The 20,464-nt window shown below is 42.0% G+C and overlaps 1 protein-coding gene across 2 annotated transcripts in view; it reads left to right on the top strand.

Moving 5' to 3' along the window:
- LOC139764699 (epidermal retinol dehydrogenase 2-like) overlaps positions 1–20,464 on the top strand; it is a 111,457-nt gene that overhangs the window by 44,068 nt on the left and 46,925 nt on the right. For both annotated transcript variants that reach the window (XM_071691588.1, XM_071691587.1), the window contains exon 2: positions 16,737–16,882. In XM_071691588.1, the coding sequence (XP_071547689.1) occupies positions 16,737–16,882 (146 nt within the window). The remainder of the gene's footprint in view (positions 1–16,736; positions 16,883–20,464) is intronic.

Below are 20,464 nucleotides of genomic sequence, written 5' to 3'. Positions count from 1 at the left end.
CCCTCCACCTCTGACACATATATCCTCTTGGTCAATCTTTCCTCACTCATTCTCTTCATGTGACCAAACCATTTCAAAACACCCTCTTCTGCTCTCTCAACCACACTCTTTTTATTTCCATACATCTCTCTTACCCTTACATTGCTTATTCGATCAAACCACCTCACACCACTTATTGTCCTAAAACATCTCATTTCCAGCACATCCACCCTCCTCCGCACAACTCTATCCATAGCCCACGCCTCGCAACCATACAACATTGTTGGAACCACCATTCTTGACTTGACTTGACCCTCAACCCTACTGTACCTAATACCTTGCTCTTTTTCACAATGTTGTATGGTTGCGAGACGTGGGCTATGGATAGAGTTGTGCGCAGGAGGATGGATGTGCTGGAAATGAGATGTTTGAGGACAATGTGTGGTGTGAGGTGGTTTGATCGAGTGAGTAACGTAAGGGTAAGAGAGATGTGTGGAAATAAAAAGAGCGTGGTTGAGAGAGCAGAAGAGGGTGTTTTGAAGTGGTTTGGGCACATGGAGAGGATGAGTGAGGAAAGATTGACCAAGAGGATATATGTGTCGGAGGTGGAGGGAACAAGGAGACGAGGGAGACCAAATTGGAGGTGGAAAGATGGAGTGAAAAAGATTTTGTGTGATCGGGGCCTGAACATGCAGGAGGGTGAAAGGAGGGCAAGGAATAGAGTGAATTGGAGCGATGTGGTATACCGGGGCTGACGTGCTGTCAGTGGATTGAATCAAGGCATGTGAAGCGTCTGGGGTAAACCATGGAAAGCTGTGTAGGTATGTATATTTGCGTGTGTGGACGTATGTATATACATGTGTATGGGGGGGGGTTGGGCCATTTCTTTCGTCTGTTTCCTTGCGCTACCTCGCAAACGCGGGAGACAGCGACAAAGTATAAAAAAAAAAAAATGGCCAGAGAGCGTTATTGGATTACGTGTTAATTGACAGGCACGCGAAAGAGAGACTTTTGGATGTTAATGTGCTGAGAGGTGCAACTGGAGGGATGTCTCATCATTATCTTGTGGAGGCTAAGGTGAAGATTTGTATGGGTTTTCAGAAAAGAAGAGTGAATGTTGGGGTGAAGAGGGTGGTGAGAGTAAGTGAGCTTGGGAAGGAGACTTGTGTGAGGAAGTACCAGGAGAGACTGAGTACAGAATGGAAAAAGGTGAGAACAATGGAAGTAAGGGGAGTGGGGGAGGAATGGGATGTATTTAGGGAATCAGTGATGGATTGCGCAAAAGATGCTTGTGGCATGAGAAGAGTGGGAGGTGGGTTGATTAGAAAGGGTAGTGAGTGGTGGGATGAAGAAGTAAGAGTATTAGTGAAAGAGAAGAGAGAGGCATTTGGACGATTTTTGCAGGGAAAAAATGCAATTGAGTGGGAGACGTATAAAAGAAAGAGACAGGAGGTCAAGAGAAAGGTGCAAGAGGTGAAAAAAAGGGCAAATGAGAGTTGGGGTGAGAGAGTATCATTAAATTTTAGGGAGAATAAAAAGATGTTCTGGAAGGAGGTAAATAAGGTGCGTAAGACAAGGGAGCAAATGGGAACTTCAGTGAAGGGCGCAAATGGGGAGGTGATAACAAGTAGTGGTGATGTGAGAAGGAGATGGAGTGAGTATTTTGAAGGTTTGTTGAATGTGTTTGATGATAGAGTGGCAGATATAGGGTGTTTTGGTCGAGGTGGTGTGTAAAGTGAGAGGGTTAGGGAAAATGATTTGGTAAACAGAGAAGAGGTAGTAAAAGCTTTGCGGAAGATGAAAGCCGGCAAGGCAGCGGGTTTGGATGGTATTGCAGTGGAATTTATTAAAAAAGGGGGTGACTGTATTGTTGACTGGTTGGTAAGGTTATTTAATGTATGTATGACTCATGGTGAGGTGTCTGAGGATTGGCGGAATGCGTGCATAGTGCCATTGTACAAAGGCAAAGGGGATAAGAGTGAGTGTTCAAATTACAGAGGTATAAGTTTGTTGAGTATTTGTGGTAAATTATATGGGAGGGTATTGATTGAGAGGGTGAAGGCATGTACAGAGCATCAGATTGGGGAAGAGCAGTGTGGTTTCAGAAGTGGTAGAGGATGTGTGGATCAGGTGTTTGCTTTGAAGAATGTATGTGAGAAATACTTAGAAAAGCAAATGGATTTGTATGTAGCATTTATGGATCTGGAGAAGGCATATGATAGAGTTGATAGAGATGCTCTGTGGAAGGTATTAAGAATATATGGTGTGGGAGGCAAGTTGTTAGAAGCAGTGAAAAGTTTTTATCGAGGATGTAAGGCATGTGTACGTGTAGGTAGAGAGGAAAGTGATTGGTTCTCAGTGAATGTAGGTTTGCGGCAGGGGTGTGTGATGTCTCCATGGTTGTTTAATTTGTTTATGGATGGGGTTGTTAGGGAGGTGAATGCAAGAGTTTTGGAAAGAGGGGCAAGTATGAAGTCTGTTGGGGATGAGAGAGCTTGGGAAGTGAGTCAGTTGTTGTTCGCTGATGATACAGCGCTGGTGGCTGATTCATGTGAGAAACTGCAGAAGCTGGTGACTGAGTTTTGTAAAGTGTGTGAAAGAAGAAAGTTAAGAGTAAATGTGAATAAGAGGAAGGTTATTAGGTACAGTGGGGTTGAGGGTCAAGTCAACTGGGAGGTGAGTTTGAATGGAGCAAAACTGGAGGAAGTAAAGTGTTTTAGATATCTGGGAGTGGATCTGGCAGCGGATGGAACCATGGAAGCGGAAGTGGATCATAGGGTGGGGGAGGGGCGAAAATTCTGGGAGCCTTGAAGAATGTGTCGAAGTCGAGAACATTATCTCGGAAAGCAAAAATGAGTATGTTTGAAGGAATAGTGGTTCCAACAATGTTGTATGGTTGCGAGGCGTGGGCTATGGATAGAGTTGTGTGCAGGAGGATGGATGTGCTGGAAATGAGATGTTTGAGGACAATGTGTGGTGTGAGGCGGTTTGATCGAGTAAGTAACGTAAGGGTAAGAGAGATGTGTGGAAATAAAAAGAGCGTGGTTGAGAGAGCAGAAGAGGGTGTTTTGAAATGGTTTAGGCACATGGAGAGAATGAGTGAGGAAAGATTTACCAAGAGGATATATGTGTTGGAGGTGGAGGGAACGAGGAGAAGAGGGAGACCAAATTGGAGGTGGAAAGATGGAGTGAAAAAGATTTTGTGTGATCGGGGCCTGAACATGCAGGAGGGTGAAAGGAGGGCAAGGAATAGAGTGAATTGGATCGATGTGGTATACCGGGGCTGACGTGCTGTCAGTGGATTGAATCAAGGCATGTGAAGCGTCTGAGGTAAACCATGGAAAGCTGTGTAGGTATGTATATTTGCGTGTGTGGACGTATGTATATACATGTGTATGGGGGTGGGTTGGGCCATTTCTTTCGTCTGTTTCCTTGCGCTACCTCGCAAACGCGGGAGACAGCGACAAAGCAAAAAAAAAATATATATATATATATATATATATATATATATATATATATATATATATATATATATATATATATATATTATCCCTGGGGATAGGGAAGAAAGAATACTTCCCACGTATTCCCTGCGTGTCGTAGAAGGCGACTAAAAGGGAGGGACCAGGGGGCTGGAAATCCTCCCCTCTCGTTTTTTTAATTTTGCAAAAGAATTAACAGAAAACGAGGCCAGGTGAGGATATTTCCTCAGAGGCCCAGTCCTCCGTTCTTAACACTACCTTGCTAACTCGGGAAATGGCGAATAGTATGAAAGAAAGATATATATACATATATTTGCGGAAGATGAAAGCCGGCAAGGCAGCAGGTTTGGATGGTATTGCAGTGGAATTTATTAAAAAATGGGTTGACTGTATTGTTGACTGGTTGGTAAGGTTATTTAATGTATGTATGATTCATGGTTAGGTGCCTAAGGATTGGCAGAATGCTTGCATAGTGCCACTGTTAAATGTATTAGATGATAGAGTGGCAGATATAGGGTGTTTTGGTCGAGGTGGTGTGCGAAGTGAGAGGGTCAGGGAGAATGATTTGGTAAACAGAGAAGAGGTAGTGAAAGCTTTGCAGAAGATGAAAGCCGGAAAGGCAGCGGATTTGGATGGTATTGCAGTGGAATTTATTAAAGAATACATGATGACTGTGTTGTTGACTGGTTGGTGAGGATATTCAATGTATATGTGACGTGGTGAAGTGCCTGTGGATTAGCGGAATGCATGCATAGTGCCATTGTAAAAAGCAATGGGGATAAGGGTGAGTGCTCAAATTTCAGAGGTATAAGATTGTTGAGTATTCCTGGGAAATTATATGGGATGGTATTGATTGAGAGGGTGAAGTCATGTACAGAGCATCAGATTGGGGAAGAGCAGTATGGTTTCAGGAGTGGTAGAGGATGTGTGGATCAGGTGTTTGCTTTGAAGAATGTATGTGAGAAACACTTAGAAAAACAGGAATTTGTATGTAGCATTTATGGATCTGGAGAAAGCACATGATAGAATTGATAGAGATGCTCTGTGGAAGGTATCAAGAGTATATGGTGTGGGAGGCAAGTTGTTAGAAGCAGTGAAAAGTTTTTATCGAGGATGTAAGGCATGTGTACATGCCTTACAAGTAGGAAGAATGGAAAGTGATTGGTTCTCAGTGAATGTTGGTTTGAGGCAGGGTTGCATGATGTCTCTTTGGTTGTTGAATTTGTTTATTGATTGGGTTGTTAGGGAGGTGATTGTAAAACTTTTGGAGAGAGGGGCAAGTATACAGTCTGTTGTGGATGAGAGGGCTTGGGAAGTGAGTCAGTTGTTGTTCGCTGATGATACACCACTGGTGGCTGATTTGGGTGAGAAATTGCTGAAGCTTATGACTGAGTTTGGTAAAGTGTGAGAAAGAAGAAAGCTGAGAGTAAATGTGAATGAGAGCAAGGTGATTAGGTACAGTAGGGTTGAGGGAAAAGTCAGTTGGGAGTTAAGTTTGAATGGAGAAAAACTGGAGGCAGTGATGTGTTTTAGATAACTGGGAGTGGATTTGGCAGTGGATGGAACCACAGAAGCGTAAGTGTGTCACAGGATGGGGGAGGGGTGAAAGCTCTGGGAGAGTTAAGAAATGTGTGGAAGGCGAGAACATTATCTCGGAAATCAAAAATGGGTATGTTTGAAGGAATAGTGTTTCCAACAATGTTATATGGTTGCAAGGCGTGGGCTATAGATAGGATTGTGCAGAGGAAGGAGAATGTGTTGGAAATGAAATGTTTGAGGACAATATGTGGTGTGAGGTGGTTTGATTGAGTAAGTAATGAAAGGGTAAGATAGATGTATGGTAATAAAAAGAGTGTGGTTGAGAGAGCAGAAGATGGTGTATTGAAATGGTTTGGTCACATGGAGAGAATGAATGAGGAAAGATTGACAAAGAGGATATATGTGTCAGAGGTGGAGAGAACGAGGAGAAGTGGGAGAGCAAATTGGAGGTGGAAGGATGGAGTGAAAAAGATTTTGAGCGATTGGGGTCTGAACATGTAGGAGGGTGAAAGGCGTGCAAGGAATTGAGTGAATTGGAATGATGTGGTATACCAGGGTCGACATGCTGTCAATGGATTGAACCAGGTCATGTGAAGCGTCTGTGGTAAACCAAGGAAAGTTTTGTGGGGCCCGAATGTGGAAAGGTAGCCGTGGTTTCGGTGCATTATATATGACAGCTAGAGACTGAGTGTGAACGAATGTGGCCTTTGTTGTCTTTTGCTAGTGCTGCCTTGCACGCATGCTGTGGGATTGGGTTGTCATTTCATGTGTGGTGGGGTGGCGACGGGAATGAATAAAGGCAGCAAGTATGAATTATGTACATGTGTATATATGTATATGTCTATGTATGTATATATATGTATACATTGAAATGTATAGGTATGTATATGTATGTGTGTGGACGTGTATGTATATACATGTGTATGTGGATGGTTTGGGCCTTTCTTTCGTCTGTTTCCTTGTGCTACCTCGCTAATGTGGGAGACAGCGACAAAGTCTAATAGATAGATATATATATAGATACACATGTATCTTTGTCTCTTACTCATTTTCTCTGAAGAAGGCTTCTGCGCAAGCCGAAATGTTAGAATAATGAAGCTCAGGTGTTCTTCTTTGTGTTTACTCACCATCCCAATTGACATGTGTCATATCATATATATGTATAAAGTTGTTTTTTTATCTTTTATATTTGATATCTATTTCCCGTGTCAATGAGGTAGCGCCAAGAACAGATGAAGAAAGTCTGCATCCACTCACATTCATTCTCTAGCTGTCACTTGTAATGTATTGAATCCACAGCTAGGCCCCACAGAGCTTACCATGGTTTACCTGGTGCTTCAAATTCCCTGGTTCAGTCCATTGAGAGCATGTTGACCTCTGTTTACTTCATTCCAATTCGCACTATCCTGTGCACACCTTTCACCCTCCTGCATGTTCAGACCTCAGAAGCTCAAAATCTTTTTCACTCCATCCTTCCATCTCCAATTTGGTCTCTGTTCTTCTGGTTCCTTCCCGTTTCTGGCACATATATCCTCTTTGACAACCATTCCTCACTCATTCTCTGTATATGTCCAAACCATTTCAGTACACCCTTTTCAGCTCTCTGAACCTCACTTCTTTTATTACCAAATTTATCTCTTACCCTCTCATTACTTAATCAAACCAACTCACACCACATTTCATTTCATTTCCAACAAACCTACCTTCCTCTGGACTGTCTTATTTATAGCCCATGCCTCACCTCCATATGATATTGTTTGGAGCACTGTACCTTCATGCATTCTCATTTTTACCCTCCCAGATAACAGTATCTCTTTCCACACATCCTTTAGCATTCGTGGAACCTTTGATCCTCACCTACCCTATGATTCACTTCCACTTCCTTGGTAGAACAAAGTGCCAGGAGACTGGAAGAGGAGTGGAAATGGAAGAATCACAAACCAAAATGGTAGTGGTAGAGATGGAAAATGAAACTGATGCTGAAGGATGAAAAGTGCAAACAATATGAGATGAGAATATTTAGAATGGAAAGTGAATGAAAGTGAGAATATCTGATTAATGCTCATTACAAATGAGATGATGACATCATTACAAAGGTGAACTTTGGTTGCTTATATTTTAGTATGTTATATTTTAGTATGAAGAAAGTTCCGTGGGGTGTTGGTCTAACACTCAACAAAGGTGAGGATTAAGAGGTATACAGAAACACAGGTAACTGAAAGCTTAGATGGAAGTGCAGCGAATGTAGGAATGAAGTCATCCGTGAATGACAAGTTTAGAATGTTTAGAGAAATACTCATAAAAGTTGTAGAATCTGTAGTTGAATACAGGAAGTGAGATCTTTCTTTTTTTTCTTTCATACTATTCGCCATTTCCCGCATTAGCGAGGTAGCGTTAAGAACAGAGGACTGGGCCTTTGAGGGAATATCCTCACCTGGCCCCCTTCTCTGTTCCTTCTTTTGGAAAATTAAAAAAAAATGAGAGGGGAGGATTTCCAGCCCCCCGCTCCCAGGAAGTGAGATACAGGAATAAAAAAGGCAGTGCATGGTGGAAAGAAGAGATTAGAAATGCTGTGGAAGAGAAGGAAAAGGCATATGGTAGATTGCTCAATAGGAATGTACCAGTGGAAGTTCAGCAAAGTAGGAGGCAAAAGTACAAAATATGTAAGTGGAATGTTAAGAAGCTGATATAGGAAAGCAAAAGAGTAGATGAAGATTTTGGAACAAAGTTAAGTGGGAAGTTTTGGGATGATAAGAAACTATACTGGAAGGAGGTGAAAAAGGAAAGAGGTGGATGTAAGAGTGAAAATGTTGATGTGATGAGTGAGGAAGGGGAATTGCTGAATCAAAAGGAGGAAGTGAAAGGAAGATGGAAAGAGTATTTTGAAGAACTGATGAATGTGGGAGGAGGGAAGGCTGCAGTTATTACATGCATGGGTATGGAGAAGGAAGGGAAGAGGCTACAAGTGCGAAATGCTGAAGTATGTCGGAGAAAGTGTGATAGAGTGGGTGCATCTTATGTGTGATTTGACACGGGAACAGAACGTTGTGCCTTAGGATTGGGTGAAAGCTATTATTGTTCTTTTATTCAAAGGAAAAGGTGCGAAGGATATATGCAGCAATTATCAGGGAATGAGTCTGTTAAGTGTATCAGGAAAAGTGTACAGAAGAGAAGTAATTGACAGAATTATGGAAGTGATTGAATGCAGAATAAGTAAGGAACAAGGGGGGTTTTAGGAAAGGTACAGGATGAGTGGATCAGATTTTTGAAGTAAAGATGATCATGGAAAAGTATTTAGTGAAAGGTATGAAGTTGTATGCAGCTTTTATGGATCTGGAGAAAGTGTATGACAGAGTTGAGTGGAATGCTTTGTAGAATGTGTTGAGGATATATGATATAGGGGGAAAACTGTTGGATGGTGTAAAAGCCTTCTATAGAGGAGCAAATGTGTGTAAAAGAGTGGATGGAGAGCTGAGTGAAAGTTTGGGATACATGTATGTGTGAAGCAGGGATGTGTGATGTCACCGTGGCTTTTTGATATATACATATATTTTATTATACTTTGTCACTGTCTCCCGCGTTTGCGAGGTAGCGCAAGGAAACAGACGAAAGAAATGGCCCAACCCCCCCCCATACACATGTATATACATACGTTCACACACGCAAATATACATACCTACACAGCTTTCCATGGTTTACCCCAGACGCTTCACATGCCTTGATTCAATCCACTGACAGCACGTCAACCCCGGTATACCACATCGCTCCAATTCACTCTATTCCTTGCCCTCCTTTCACCCTCCTGCATGTTCAGGCCCCGATCACACAAAATCTTTTTCACTCCATTTTTCACCTCCAATTTGGTCTCCCTCTTCTCCTCGTTCCCTCCACCTCCGACACATATATCCTCTTGGTCAATCTTTCCTCACTCATTCTCTCCATGTGCCCAAACCACTTCAAAACACCCTCTTCTGCTCTCTCAACCACGCTCTTTTTATTTCCACACATCTCTCTTACCCTTACATTACTCACTCGATCAAACCACCTCACACCACACATTGTCCTCAAACATCTCATTTCCAGCACATCCATCCTCCTGCGTACAACTCTATCCATAGCCCACGCCTCGCAACCATACAACATTGTTGGAACCACTATTCCTTCAAACATACCCATTTTTGCTTTCCGAGATAATGTTCTCGACTTCCACACATTCTTCAAGGCCCCCAGAATTTTCGCCCCCTCCCCCACCCTATGATCCACTTCCGCTTCCATGGTTCCATCCGCTGCCAGATCCACTCCCAGATATCTAAAACACTTCACTTCCTCCAGTTTTTCTCCATTCAAACTCACCTCCCAATTGACTTGACCCTCAACCCTACTGTACCTAATAACCTTGCTCTTATTCACATTTACTCTTAACTTTCTTCTTCCACACACTTTACCAAACTCAGTCACCAGCTTCTGCAGTTTCTCACATGAATCAGCCACCAGCGCTGTATCATCAGCGAACAACAACTGACTCACTTCCCAAGCTCTCTCATCCCCAACAGACTTCATACTTGCCCCTCTTTCCAAAACTCTTGCATTTACCTCCCTAACAACCCCATCCATAAACAAATTAAACAACCATGGAGACATCACACACCCCTGCCGCAAACCTACATTCACTGAGAACCAATCACTTTCCTCTCTTCCTACACGTACACATGCCTTACATCCTCGATAAAAACTTTTCACTGCTTCTAACAACTTTCCTCCCACACCATATATTCTTTTTTTTTTTTTTTTTCAAACTATTTACCATTTCCCGCATTAGCGAGGTAGCGTTAAGAACAGAGGACTGGGCCTTTGAGGGAATACCCTCACCTGGCCCCCTTCTCTGTTCCTTCTTCTGGAAAATTAAAAAAATACGAGAGGGGAGGATTTCCAGCCTCCCGCTCCCTCCCCTTTTAGTCGCCTTCTACGACACGCAGGGAATACGTGAGAAGTATTCTTTCTCCCCTATCCCTAGGGATAATATATATATATATATATATATATATATATATATATATATATATATATATATATATATATATATATATATATATATTTCTTTCTTTCATACTATTCGCCATTTCCCGCGTCAGCGAGGTAGCGTTAAGAACAGAGGACTGGGCCTCTGAGGAAACATCCTCATCCAGCCCCCTTCTCTGTTCCTTCCTTTGGAAAAAAAAAAAAAAAAAAAAAAAAAAGAGGGGAGGATTTCCAGCCCCCCGCTCCCATATATATATATATATATATATATATATATATATATATATATATATATATATATATATATATATATATATTCTTTTTCTTTCATACTATTCGCCATTTCCCGCATTAGCGAGGTAGCGTTAAGAACAGAGGACTGGGCCTTTGAGGGAATATCCTCACCTGGCCCCCCTTCTCTGTTCCTTCTTTTGGAAAATTGAAAAAAAAAAATGAGAGGGGAGGATTTCCAGCCACCCGCTCCCTCCCCTTTTAGTCGCCTTCTACGACACGCAGGGAATACGTGGGAAGTATTCTTTCTCCCCTATCCCCAGGGATAATATATATATATATATATTTTTTTTTTTTATACCTCGTCGCTGTCTCCCGCGTTTGCGAGGTAGCGCAAGGAAACAGACGAAAGAAATGGCCCAACCCCCCCATACACATGTACATACACACGTCCACACACGCAAATATACATACCTACACAGCTTTCCATGGTTTACCCCGGACGCTTCACATGCCCTGATTCAGTCCACTGACAGCACGTCAACCCCGGTATACCACATCGCTCCAATTCACTCTATTCCTTGCCCTCCTTTCACCCTCCTGCATGTTCAGGCCCCGATCACACAAAATCCTTTTCACTCCATCTTTCCACCTCCAATTCGGTCTCCCTCTTCTCCTCGTTCCCTCCACCTCCGACACATATATCCTCTTGGTCAATCTTTCCTCACTCATTCTCTCCATGTGCCCAAACCATTTCAAAACACCCTCTTCTGCTCTCTCAACCACGCTCTTTTTATTTCCACACATCTCTCTTACCCTTACGTTACTTACTCGATCAAACCACCTCACACCACACATTGTCCTCAAACATCTCACTTCCAGCACATCCATCCTCCTGCGAACAACTCTATCCATAGCCCACGCCTCGCAACCATACAACATTGTTGGAACCACTATTCCTTCAAACATACCCATTTTTGCTTTCCGGGATAATGTTCTCGACTTCCACACATTTTTCAAGGCTCCCAAAATTTTCGCCCCCTCCCCCACCCTATGATCCACTTCCGCTTCCATGGTTCCATCCGCTGACAGATCCACTCCCAGATATCTAAAACACTTCACTTCCTCCAGTTTTTCTCCATTCAAACTCACCTCCCAATTGACTTGACCCTCAACCCTACTGTACCTAATAACCATAATAACCATAACCATCTCTTCACTTCCATACTTACACCTCTACCTCTCATTATTCTGTTAAGGGACCCAATGACTCTTCTACCCTGTACTGCTCTCTCCCTTATCTCTCCTTCCATATCACCAAACTTCCAAAGACAACTCCAGATACTTAAATTCCCTCACTTCCAGTCTCTCTCTCTCTCTCTCTCTCTCTCTCTCTCTCTCTCTCTCTCTCTCTCTCTCTCTCTCTCTCTCTCTCTCTCTCTCTCTCTCTCTCTCTCTCTCCCCCACCCAATACCCACAGCACAATTTAGTACACTTTATATGGTTTTACAAAATCTATACTTTCACTTTTTCCTTTCAAACACAACTACTTTACCCTTACTTGCATTTACCTTCAATTTCCACTTACAAACATCATAAAACACACAACTTTTTGCAACTCTTCTTCACTCTCTGCACACAACACAGTATGATCTGCAAACAGGCTTGCCACTCGCCACCATATTCTACAACCGCACTCCAACTCTGCATCCCTTTTCCCTAGTTTTGCTTTCATGTCTCTTATCACTCCAGCCATATATATATATATATATATATATATATATATATATATATTTTTTTTTTTTTTTTTTTTTTTATACTTTGTTGCTGTCTCCCGCGTTTGCGAGGTAGCGCAAGGAAACAGACGAAAGAAATGGCCCAACCCCCCCCCCATACACATGTACATACACATGTCCACACACGCAAATATACATACCTACACAGCTTTCCATGGTCCACCCCAGACGCCTCACATGCCTTGATTCACTCCACTGACAGCACGTCAACCCCTGTATACCACATCGCTCCAATTCACTCTATTCCTTGCCCTCCTTACACCCTCCTGCATGTTCAGGCCCCGATCACACAAAATCTTTTTCACTCCATCTTTCCACCTCCAAATATATATATATATATATATATATATATATATATATATATATATATATATATATATATATATATATATATATATATATATATATATATATATATTATCCCTGGGGATAGGGGAGAAAGAATACTTCCCACGTATTCCCTGCGTGTCGTAGAAGGCGACTAAAAGGGGAGGGAGCGGGGGGCTGGAAATCCTCCCCTCTCAATTTTTTTTTTTTTTTTTTTTTGATTTTCCAAAAGAAGGAACCGAGAAGGGGGCCAGGTGAGGATATTCCCTCAGTGGCCCAGTTCTCTGTTCTTAACGTTACCTCGCTAACGCGGGAAATGGCGAATAGTTTAGTTTGAAATATATATATATATATATATATATATATATATATATATATATATATATATATATATATATATATATATATATATATATGGCTGGAGTGATAAGAGACATGAAAGCAAAACTAGGGAAAAGGGATGCAGAGTTGGAGTGCGGTTGTAGAATATGGTGGCGAGTGGCAAGCCTGTTTGCAGATCATACTGTGTTGTGTGCAGAGAGTGAAGAAGAGTTGCAGAAAGTTGTGTGTTTTATGATGTTTGTAAGTGGAAATTGAAGGTAAATGCAAGTAAGGGTAAAGTAGTTGTGTTTGAAAGGAAAAAGTGAAAGTATAGATTTTGTAAAACCATATAAAGTGTACTAAATTGTGCTGTGGGTATTGGGTGGGGGAGAGAGAGAGAGAGAGAGAGAGAGAGAGAGAGAGAGAGAGAGAGAGAGAGAGAGAGAGAGACTGGAAGTGAGGGAATTTAAGTATCTGGAGTTGTCTTTGGAAGTTTGGTGATATGGAAGGAGAGATAAGGGAGAGAGCAGTACAGGGTAGAAGAGTCATTGGGTCCCTTAACAGAATAATGAGAGGTAGAGGTGTAAGTATGGAAGTGAAGAGATGGTTATGGAACAGCATAGTCCTCCCAGCCCTGACCTATGCAGCTGAAACATGGATGTGGAATGAGTCACAGAGGTCAAGAATCCAGGCTGTGGAAATGAGCTATTTCAGAAGAGCATGTAGTGTGCCTAGATGGAATGAAGAAAGAAATGATAAGGTGAATGAGAGATGTGGGATGGCAAGGAATGCAAAGGCAATGAATTGTAAAGTGGTAGAATGCGCAAAATGTTTGGGCATGTGGAAAGAATGCAAGACTAGGAGTTCACAAGAAAAGTGTATGATAGTACTATTAAAGGGGTTGGTGTGAGTGGAAGACCACCTATGACATGGGCAAATAGGGTGGAGGAATATTGGAGACTCTCTTGCCATGGCTACCCCTAGATGGGAGTTTCCAGAGGGAATGGGCATTAGAGATTGATAGATAGATATATTGATAGATAGATAGATAGACAGGTAACATAACATTGCTGTATTAATGAAAAAGGCAAGAAGCTACTCAGACAGTAATTATTGCTGGTACAGTAATGGGACAAGAGGTGAGGCGAGATTTCCATGACACTGCTGAATGAGAGGTGTCATTGCTTAGCCTCATGATGATGCTGTAGATGGAAGGAGACATTACCATAGTCTATAGTTGTGCTGCAGAAGAGAGAGAGTGTTGCTCAGGTCCCATGGTTGCTCTGCAGAAAGAGGTAGGTGTTGTTGATATCACATGATTTGCTGCAGAAAAGTGTAAACCTTACTCACATCATGTAGATGTACTGAAGATGCTACTGGAGAGAGGTTTTGCTTAGAGCCCTTGGTTGTGCTGTAGGTCAAAGGAAGAGTTGCTGAGGTCCCACGGTTCTGCTGGAGGAAGCAGCAGCATTGCAGAATTCCCATGGTGGTGTTGATGTAGGAGCAAGGAGGTATTGGTGAGGTTCCATGATTCTGCACCTTTTCCCGAGGCTGATGCCATTTCTTGGGTTGAGACCTTTTTGGGTGGAGGTATTATCTTTTGTGTTAGTATCTGAATGACAACCAAACTGTATGATGATGTGGTGGTGTGTTGCTTACGAGGCCTGCAGGATGGCTTAGGATTGTGGAATGCACTGATGTTATTCATACCTTGTGGGATGGGAATTATTGAATGTGGGTTAGAAGTACTTTAGAGCAACCCTAAAGTTACACAAGGCACTTGATCATTTGTGCCATTAGGGGTGTGAATTATGAAGGTGACCCAGAAAGGTTGGGGAGTGACAATGGGAGTGAGGTTGTGGCATCCAGAACCTTCAGTGTAAGTTGTGAACACCAGTTTTGCTATCATTATGGGAGCTCCATGTGTTCTGTTACTGGGTGAGAAGGGTGTGTCTCTGAGGGACTCCTCCTTCCACCTTTTCCCATGGTAAGGACATTGGATGGGAGTGAGTTATGTGCTTAAAGAGGCTGTATAGTTAGTGTTGGTGGGAAGGGTGAAGATGGGGAATGGCAGGAGTATCCACATGGATAGCGATGGTGGTTCATGGGGTAATGCAGCAGTTTGTTGTGTTATTGTGGCTGCAGTAGACAGGCTACATCATCGTGGGATGTAGCTAGTTTTGTTAGGACCATGGAATCCAGGTGTTAGCTTAGGACATTGATGGTTCTGTTATGGTCAGGTTGAGGCGGAGTAAGTTGGCAATTATCACTATTGTGTATCATGTCTGACTTCTTTCAAGTCACTCTAGGGTTAACCAGTTTGGATTGTTAGCCGAACCCTCTATCCAGGCATGAAAAGGATTCAGAAATGTGGTTAACATAGCAGTGCTGCACAATTGCATAAAGTTTGTAGGACAGCAGATACTGCTTGTGCAGGAGCTGGAAAAGAGATGAGACAATAATCATTTGTTGCTCTTGTGGTGCTACTGCAGAAGGAGGAGGCATTACCAAGGTCCTGTGGTTGTACTGCAGGAGGGAGGAGGAATTGCTGAGGTTTCATAGTGCTGCTGCTGGAAGGATATGTGATTCATGTTGGCAGAATTCATTTTTAGATTTTTCGATAGAAGTGTGTGCCTTGATGTCCATAGCTGTACAATGATGAAACTAACCAGTGACATGGCAGTGGTGTGGTGGCTTTTAAGGCTGGTGGGGTTACCCTAAGGAAGTGCAAAGTACTAGTCATTCATGTCATCTAGGATGTGAATTATTACTAGGCACCAGGAATTATGACAGCAAGAAAGGATGTGGATTGGCATGAGGACTGGGGTTGTTCAAGGCACCCAGATTCTTCAAGCTAAGTTGCAAACACGTTTGTCATCATGTAGTGATGTGTATTATGAAGCAGCTCAACTGCAGTTCTGCATTGTTGTGTGAGATGGCATTGCTGAAGGGGTACTCATTACTGATAATGGAAAAGTAAATGTATTGGGTATCAGAACTCATCTTTACAGGAATATTTTATTCAGAACTGGGGAAAGGTGCATGGAAGTGCAGCAGTTATTAACACAATATGAAATTATACTTTTGGGCTGAAGAAGGAAGTTTAGTTAGAATTGATGATTTTTGAAATGAACACCAGTGAGTATTGTCAGAAGTCATTGGAAGAAGGTTTATTGTAAGGTGTGAAGACTGAAGAATTTAGAACTAAGAATTTAATGTTAGATGAAAAGGAATATTGCATCACCAAGGATACTCACATTCTTAATGATCATATGCTAATGATGTATGTATAAGGCTAATACCTATTTGCAGCTGGTTTTAAGTACATAAACAACAATTTTTTTCTCTTTTTTACAAAAAGAGTAACTTGGCTAAATTTAAGTATTTCCAGTGAAAATCTTATTTGGCATTGGAAACTAAATTGACTGGAAGGTGCTAGGGCTCTCTGAGCAGTTAATTGGTAGGGAATGATAGGCTCAGTAGAGTTTTATCATGTTATGATTTATCATTTAGTTATGATAATAAAACGAAAAGACCAAATCCAGGAACACTATATTGTTTCCTTTGCATCATATCAGTCCAGTTCCAAATTACTCTTCTTTTTCTCATGTACATACATGTAAGTCTAACTTTTTGAAAGTACTGAATTCCTTTGCTCCATTTTAGAATGCATACTAATTGGTCAAAATCCTTAAAGCCAGAGTATGAGATTTATTTGTGTGATTTTATTTAGCATAGCTGTTTAGCTTGTGTTCAATTACTCTGTCAGTTTTAACACTATCTTTTTTTGATAAAGTTTGATACATGGTTTTGTTGTTGCATTATCATGATTTACATTTCCTCTGTAATTTGCCAGTGCTTTAGTTTTTTGATGCTGTATTTTCTTCCTCTCAGTTCAATATGTAATCTCTTGACTTTGCTGATAGAAATAATTCTATTTTTGTGGTTCTTAGGATAAAAGGCTTAGGTGCAAATACAAAAATCCCGAACATAGGCTTATTATTCCTCCATTGACAATTAAATTGAATAATTTCTTTTGCAGTGGCCAAGATGAAGGCTTGGGAGGTGATAGCATTATTGTCAGGCTTCATCATCCTGAATGTTAAGGCAATTATCCTTCTGGCCATGGATGTTTATCAGTTGATCTTCCCCCCAGAGGAGAAGTCACTGCAAGGACAGCTAATTTTAGTGAGTAGAATATAATTCCCCCAGAATTATGTAGATCTTTTATTTGTAAGATTTGGGGATTTCATTACCTGTGGGATACTTTCTGAGCAACTGCTTCTTTGTTTTGTATACTCAAAAATTGCTGATATGATAATTTGATTATCATATTTTATATGGGTAAATTATATGGGAGGGTATTGATTGAGAGGGTGAAGGCATGTACAGAGCATCAGATTGGGGAAGAGCAGTGTGGTTTCAGAAGTGGTAGAGGATGTGTGGATCAAGTGTTTGCTTTGAAGAATGTATGTGAGAAATACTTAGAAAAGCAAATGGATTTGTATGTAGCATTTATGGATCTGGAGAAGGCATATAATAGAGTTGATAGAGATGCTCTGTGGAAGGTATTAAGAATATATGGTGTGGGAGGCAAGTTGTTAGAAGCAGTGAAAAGTTTTTATCGAGGATGTAAGGCATGTGTACATGTAGGAAGAGAGGAAAGTGATTGGTTCTCAGTGAATGTAGGTTTGCGTCATGGGTGTGTGATGTCTCCATGGTTGTTTAATTTGTTTATGGATGGGGTTGTTAGGGAGGTGAATGCAAGAGTTTTGGAAAGAGGGGCAAGTATGAAGTCTGTTGTGGATGAGAGAGCTCGGGAAGTGAGTCAGTTGTTGTTCGCTGATGATACAGCGCTGGTGGCTGATTCATGTGAGAAACTGCAGAAGCTGATGACTGAGTATGGTAAAGTGTGTGAAAGAAGAAAGTTAAGAGTAAATGTGAATAAGAGCAAGGTTATTAGGTACAGTAGGGTTGAGGGTCAAGTCAATTGGGAGGTAAGTTTGAATGGAGAAAAACTGGAGGAAGTAAAGTGTTTTAGATATCTGGGAGTGGATCTGGCAGCGGATGGAACCATGGAAGCGGAAGTGAATCATAGGGTGGGGAAGGGGGCGAAAATCCTGGGAGCCTTGAAGAATGTGTGGAAGTCGAGAACATTATCTCGGAAAGCAAAAATGGGTATGTTTGAAGGAATAGTGGTTCCAAAAATGTTGTATGGTTGCGAGGCGTGGGCTATGGATAGAGTTGTGCGGAGGAGGGTGGATGTGCTGGAAATGAGATGTTTGAGGACAATGTGTGGTGTGAGGTGGTGTGATCGAGTAAGTAATGTAAGGGTAAGAGAGATGTGTGGAAATAAAAAGAGCGTGGTTGAGAGAGCAGAAGAGGGTGTTTTGAAATGGTTTGGGCACATGGAGAGAATGAGTGAGGAAAGATTGACCAAGAGGATATATGTGTCGGAGGTGGAGGGAACGAGGAGAAGAGGGAGACCAAATTGGAGGTGGAAAGATGGAGTGAAAAAGATTTTGTGTGATCGGGGCCTGAACATGCAGGAGGGTGAAAGGCGGGCAAGGAATAGAGTGAATTGGATCGATGTGGTATACCGGGGTTGACGTGCTTTCAGTGGATTGAATCAGGGCGTGTGAAGCGTCTGGGGTAAACCATGGAATGTTGTGTGGGGCCTGGATGTGGAAAGGGAGCTGTGGTTTCGGGCATTATTGCATGACAGCTAGAGACTGAGTGTGAACGAATGGGGCCTTTGTTGTCTTTTCCTAGCGCTACCTCGCACACATGAGGGGGAGGGGGATGTTATTCCATGTGTGGCGGGGTGGCGATGGGAATGAATAAAGGCAGACAGTGTGAATTGTGTGCATGGGTATATATGTATGTGTCTGTGTGTGTATATATATGTGTACATTGAGATGTATAGGTATGTATATTTGCGTGTGTGGACGTGTATGTATATGCATGTGTATGGGGGTGGGTTGGGCCATTTCTTTCGTCTGTTTCCTTGCGCTACCTCGGAAACGCGGGAGACAGCGACAAAGCAAAATAAATAAATAAATAAATATTTTACACATATAAATAAATGATGAATATAGATGACACTTGTTTGATAGCTACAGTTTAGCAAAATTGTTTTTGCTTAATTCTTATATTGCACATATTTTTGAAATATCACATAAGACAAACATTCACCTAAGACAGCTCAGAAATTGACAATTGCACATGGGCCAACCTCTGCCATTAATATCGCCTTAAGAATGCATGCCTAACCTGTACCAATGATAGGATTGAGATATTTTTATTTTATTATACTTTGTCGCTGTCTCCCGCGTTTGTGAGGTAGCGCAAGGAAACAGACGAAAGAAATGGCCCAACCCCCCCCCATACACATGTATATACATACGTCCACACACGCAAATATACATACCTACACAGCTTTCCATGGTTTACCCCAGACGCTTCACATGCCTTGATTCAATCCACTGACAGCACGTCAACCCCGGTATACCACATCGCTCCAATTCACTCTACTCCTTGCCCTCCTTTCACCCTCCTGCATGTTCAGGCCCCGATCACACAAAATCTTTTTCACTCCATCTTTCCACCTCCAATTTGGTCTCCCTCTTCTCCTCGTTCCCTCCACCTCCGACACATATATCCTCTTGGTCAATCTTTCCTCACTCATTCTCTCCATGTGCCCAAACCACTTCAAAACACCCTCTTCTGCTCTCTCAACCACGCTCTTTTTATTTCCACACATCTCTCTTACCCTTACGTTACTCACTCGATCAAACCACCTCACACCACACATTGTCCTCAAACATCTCATTTTCAGCACATCCATCCTCCTGCGTACAACTCTATCCATAGCCCACGCCTCACAACCATACAACATTGTTGGAACCACTATTCCTTCAAACATACCCATTTTTGCTTTCCGAGATAATGTTCTCGACTTCCACACATTCTTCAAGGCCCCCAGAATTTTCGCCCCCTCCCCCACCCTATGATCCACTTCCGCTTCCATGGTTCCATCCACTGCCAGATCCACTCCCAGATATCTAAAACACTTCACTTCCTCCAGTTTTTCTCCATTCAAACTCACCTCCCAACTGACTTGACCCTCAACCCTACTGTACCTAATAACCTTGCTCTTATTCACATTTACTCTTATCTTTCTTCTTCCACACACTTTACCAAACTCAGTCACCAGCTTCTGCAGTTTCTCACATGAATCAGCCACCAGCGCTGTATCATCAGCGAACAACAACTGACTCACTTCCCAAGCTCTCTCATCCCCAACAGACTTCATACTTGCCCCTCTTTCCAAAACTCTTGCATTTACCTCCCTAACAACCCCATCCATAAACAAATTAAACAACCATGGAGACATCACACACCCCTGCCGCAAACCTACATTCACTGAGAACCAATCACTTTCCTCTCTTCCTACACGTACACATGCCTTACATCCTCGATAAAAACTTTTCACTGCTTCTAACAACTTTCCTCCCTCACCATATATTCTTAATACCTTCCACAGAGCATCTCTATCAACTCTATCATATGCCTTCTCCAGATCCATAAATGCTACATACAAATCCATTTGCTTTTCTAAGTATTTCTCACATACATTCTTCAAAGCAAACACCTGATCCACACATCCTCTACCACTTCTGAAACCACACTGCTCTTCCCCAATCTGATGCTCTGTACATGCCTTCACCCTCTCAATCAATACCCTCCCATATAATTTACCAGGAATAC

The sequence above is a fragment of the Panulirus ornatus genome, chromosome 50 (assembly GCF_036320965.1).
Source record: "Panulirus ornatus isolate Po-2019 chromosome 50, ASM3632096v1, whole genome shotgun sequence".
Lineage (NCBI taxonomy): Eukaryota > Metazoa > Arthropoda > Malacostraca > Decapoda > Palinuridae > Panulirus > Panulirus ornatus.
This window is presented reverse-complemented; position numbering and strand designations above follow the sequence as displayed.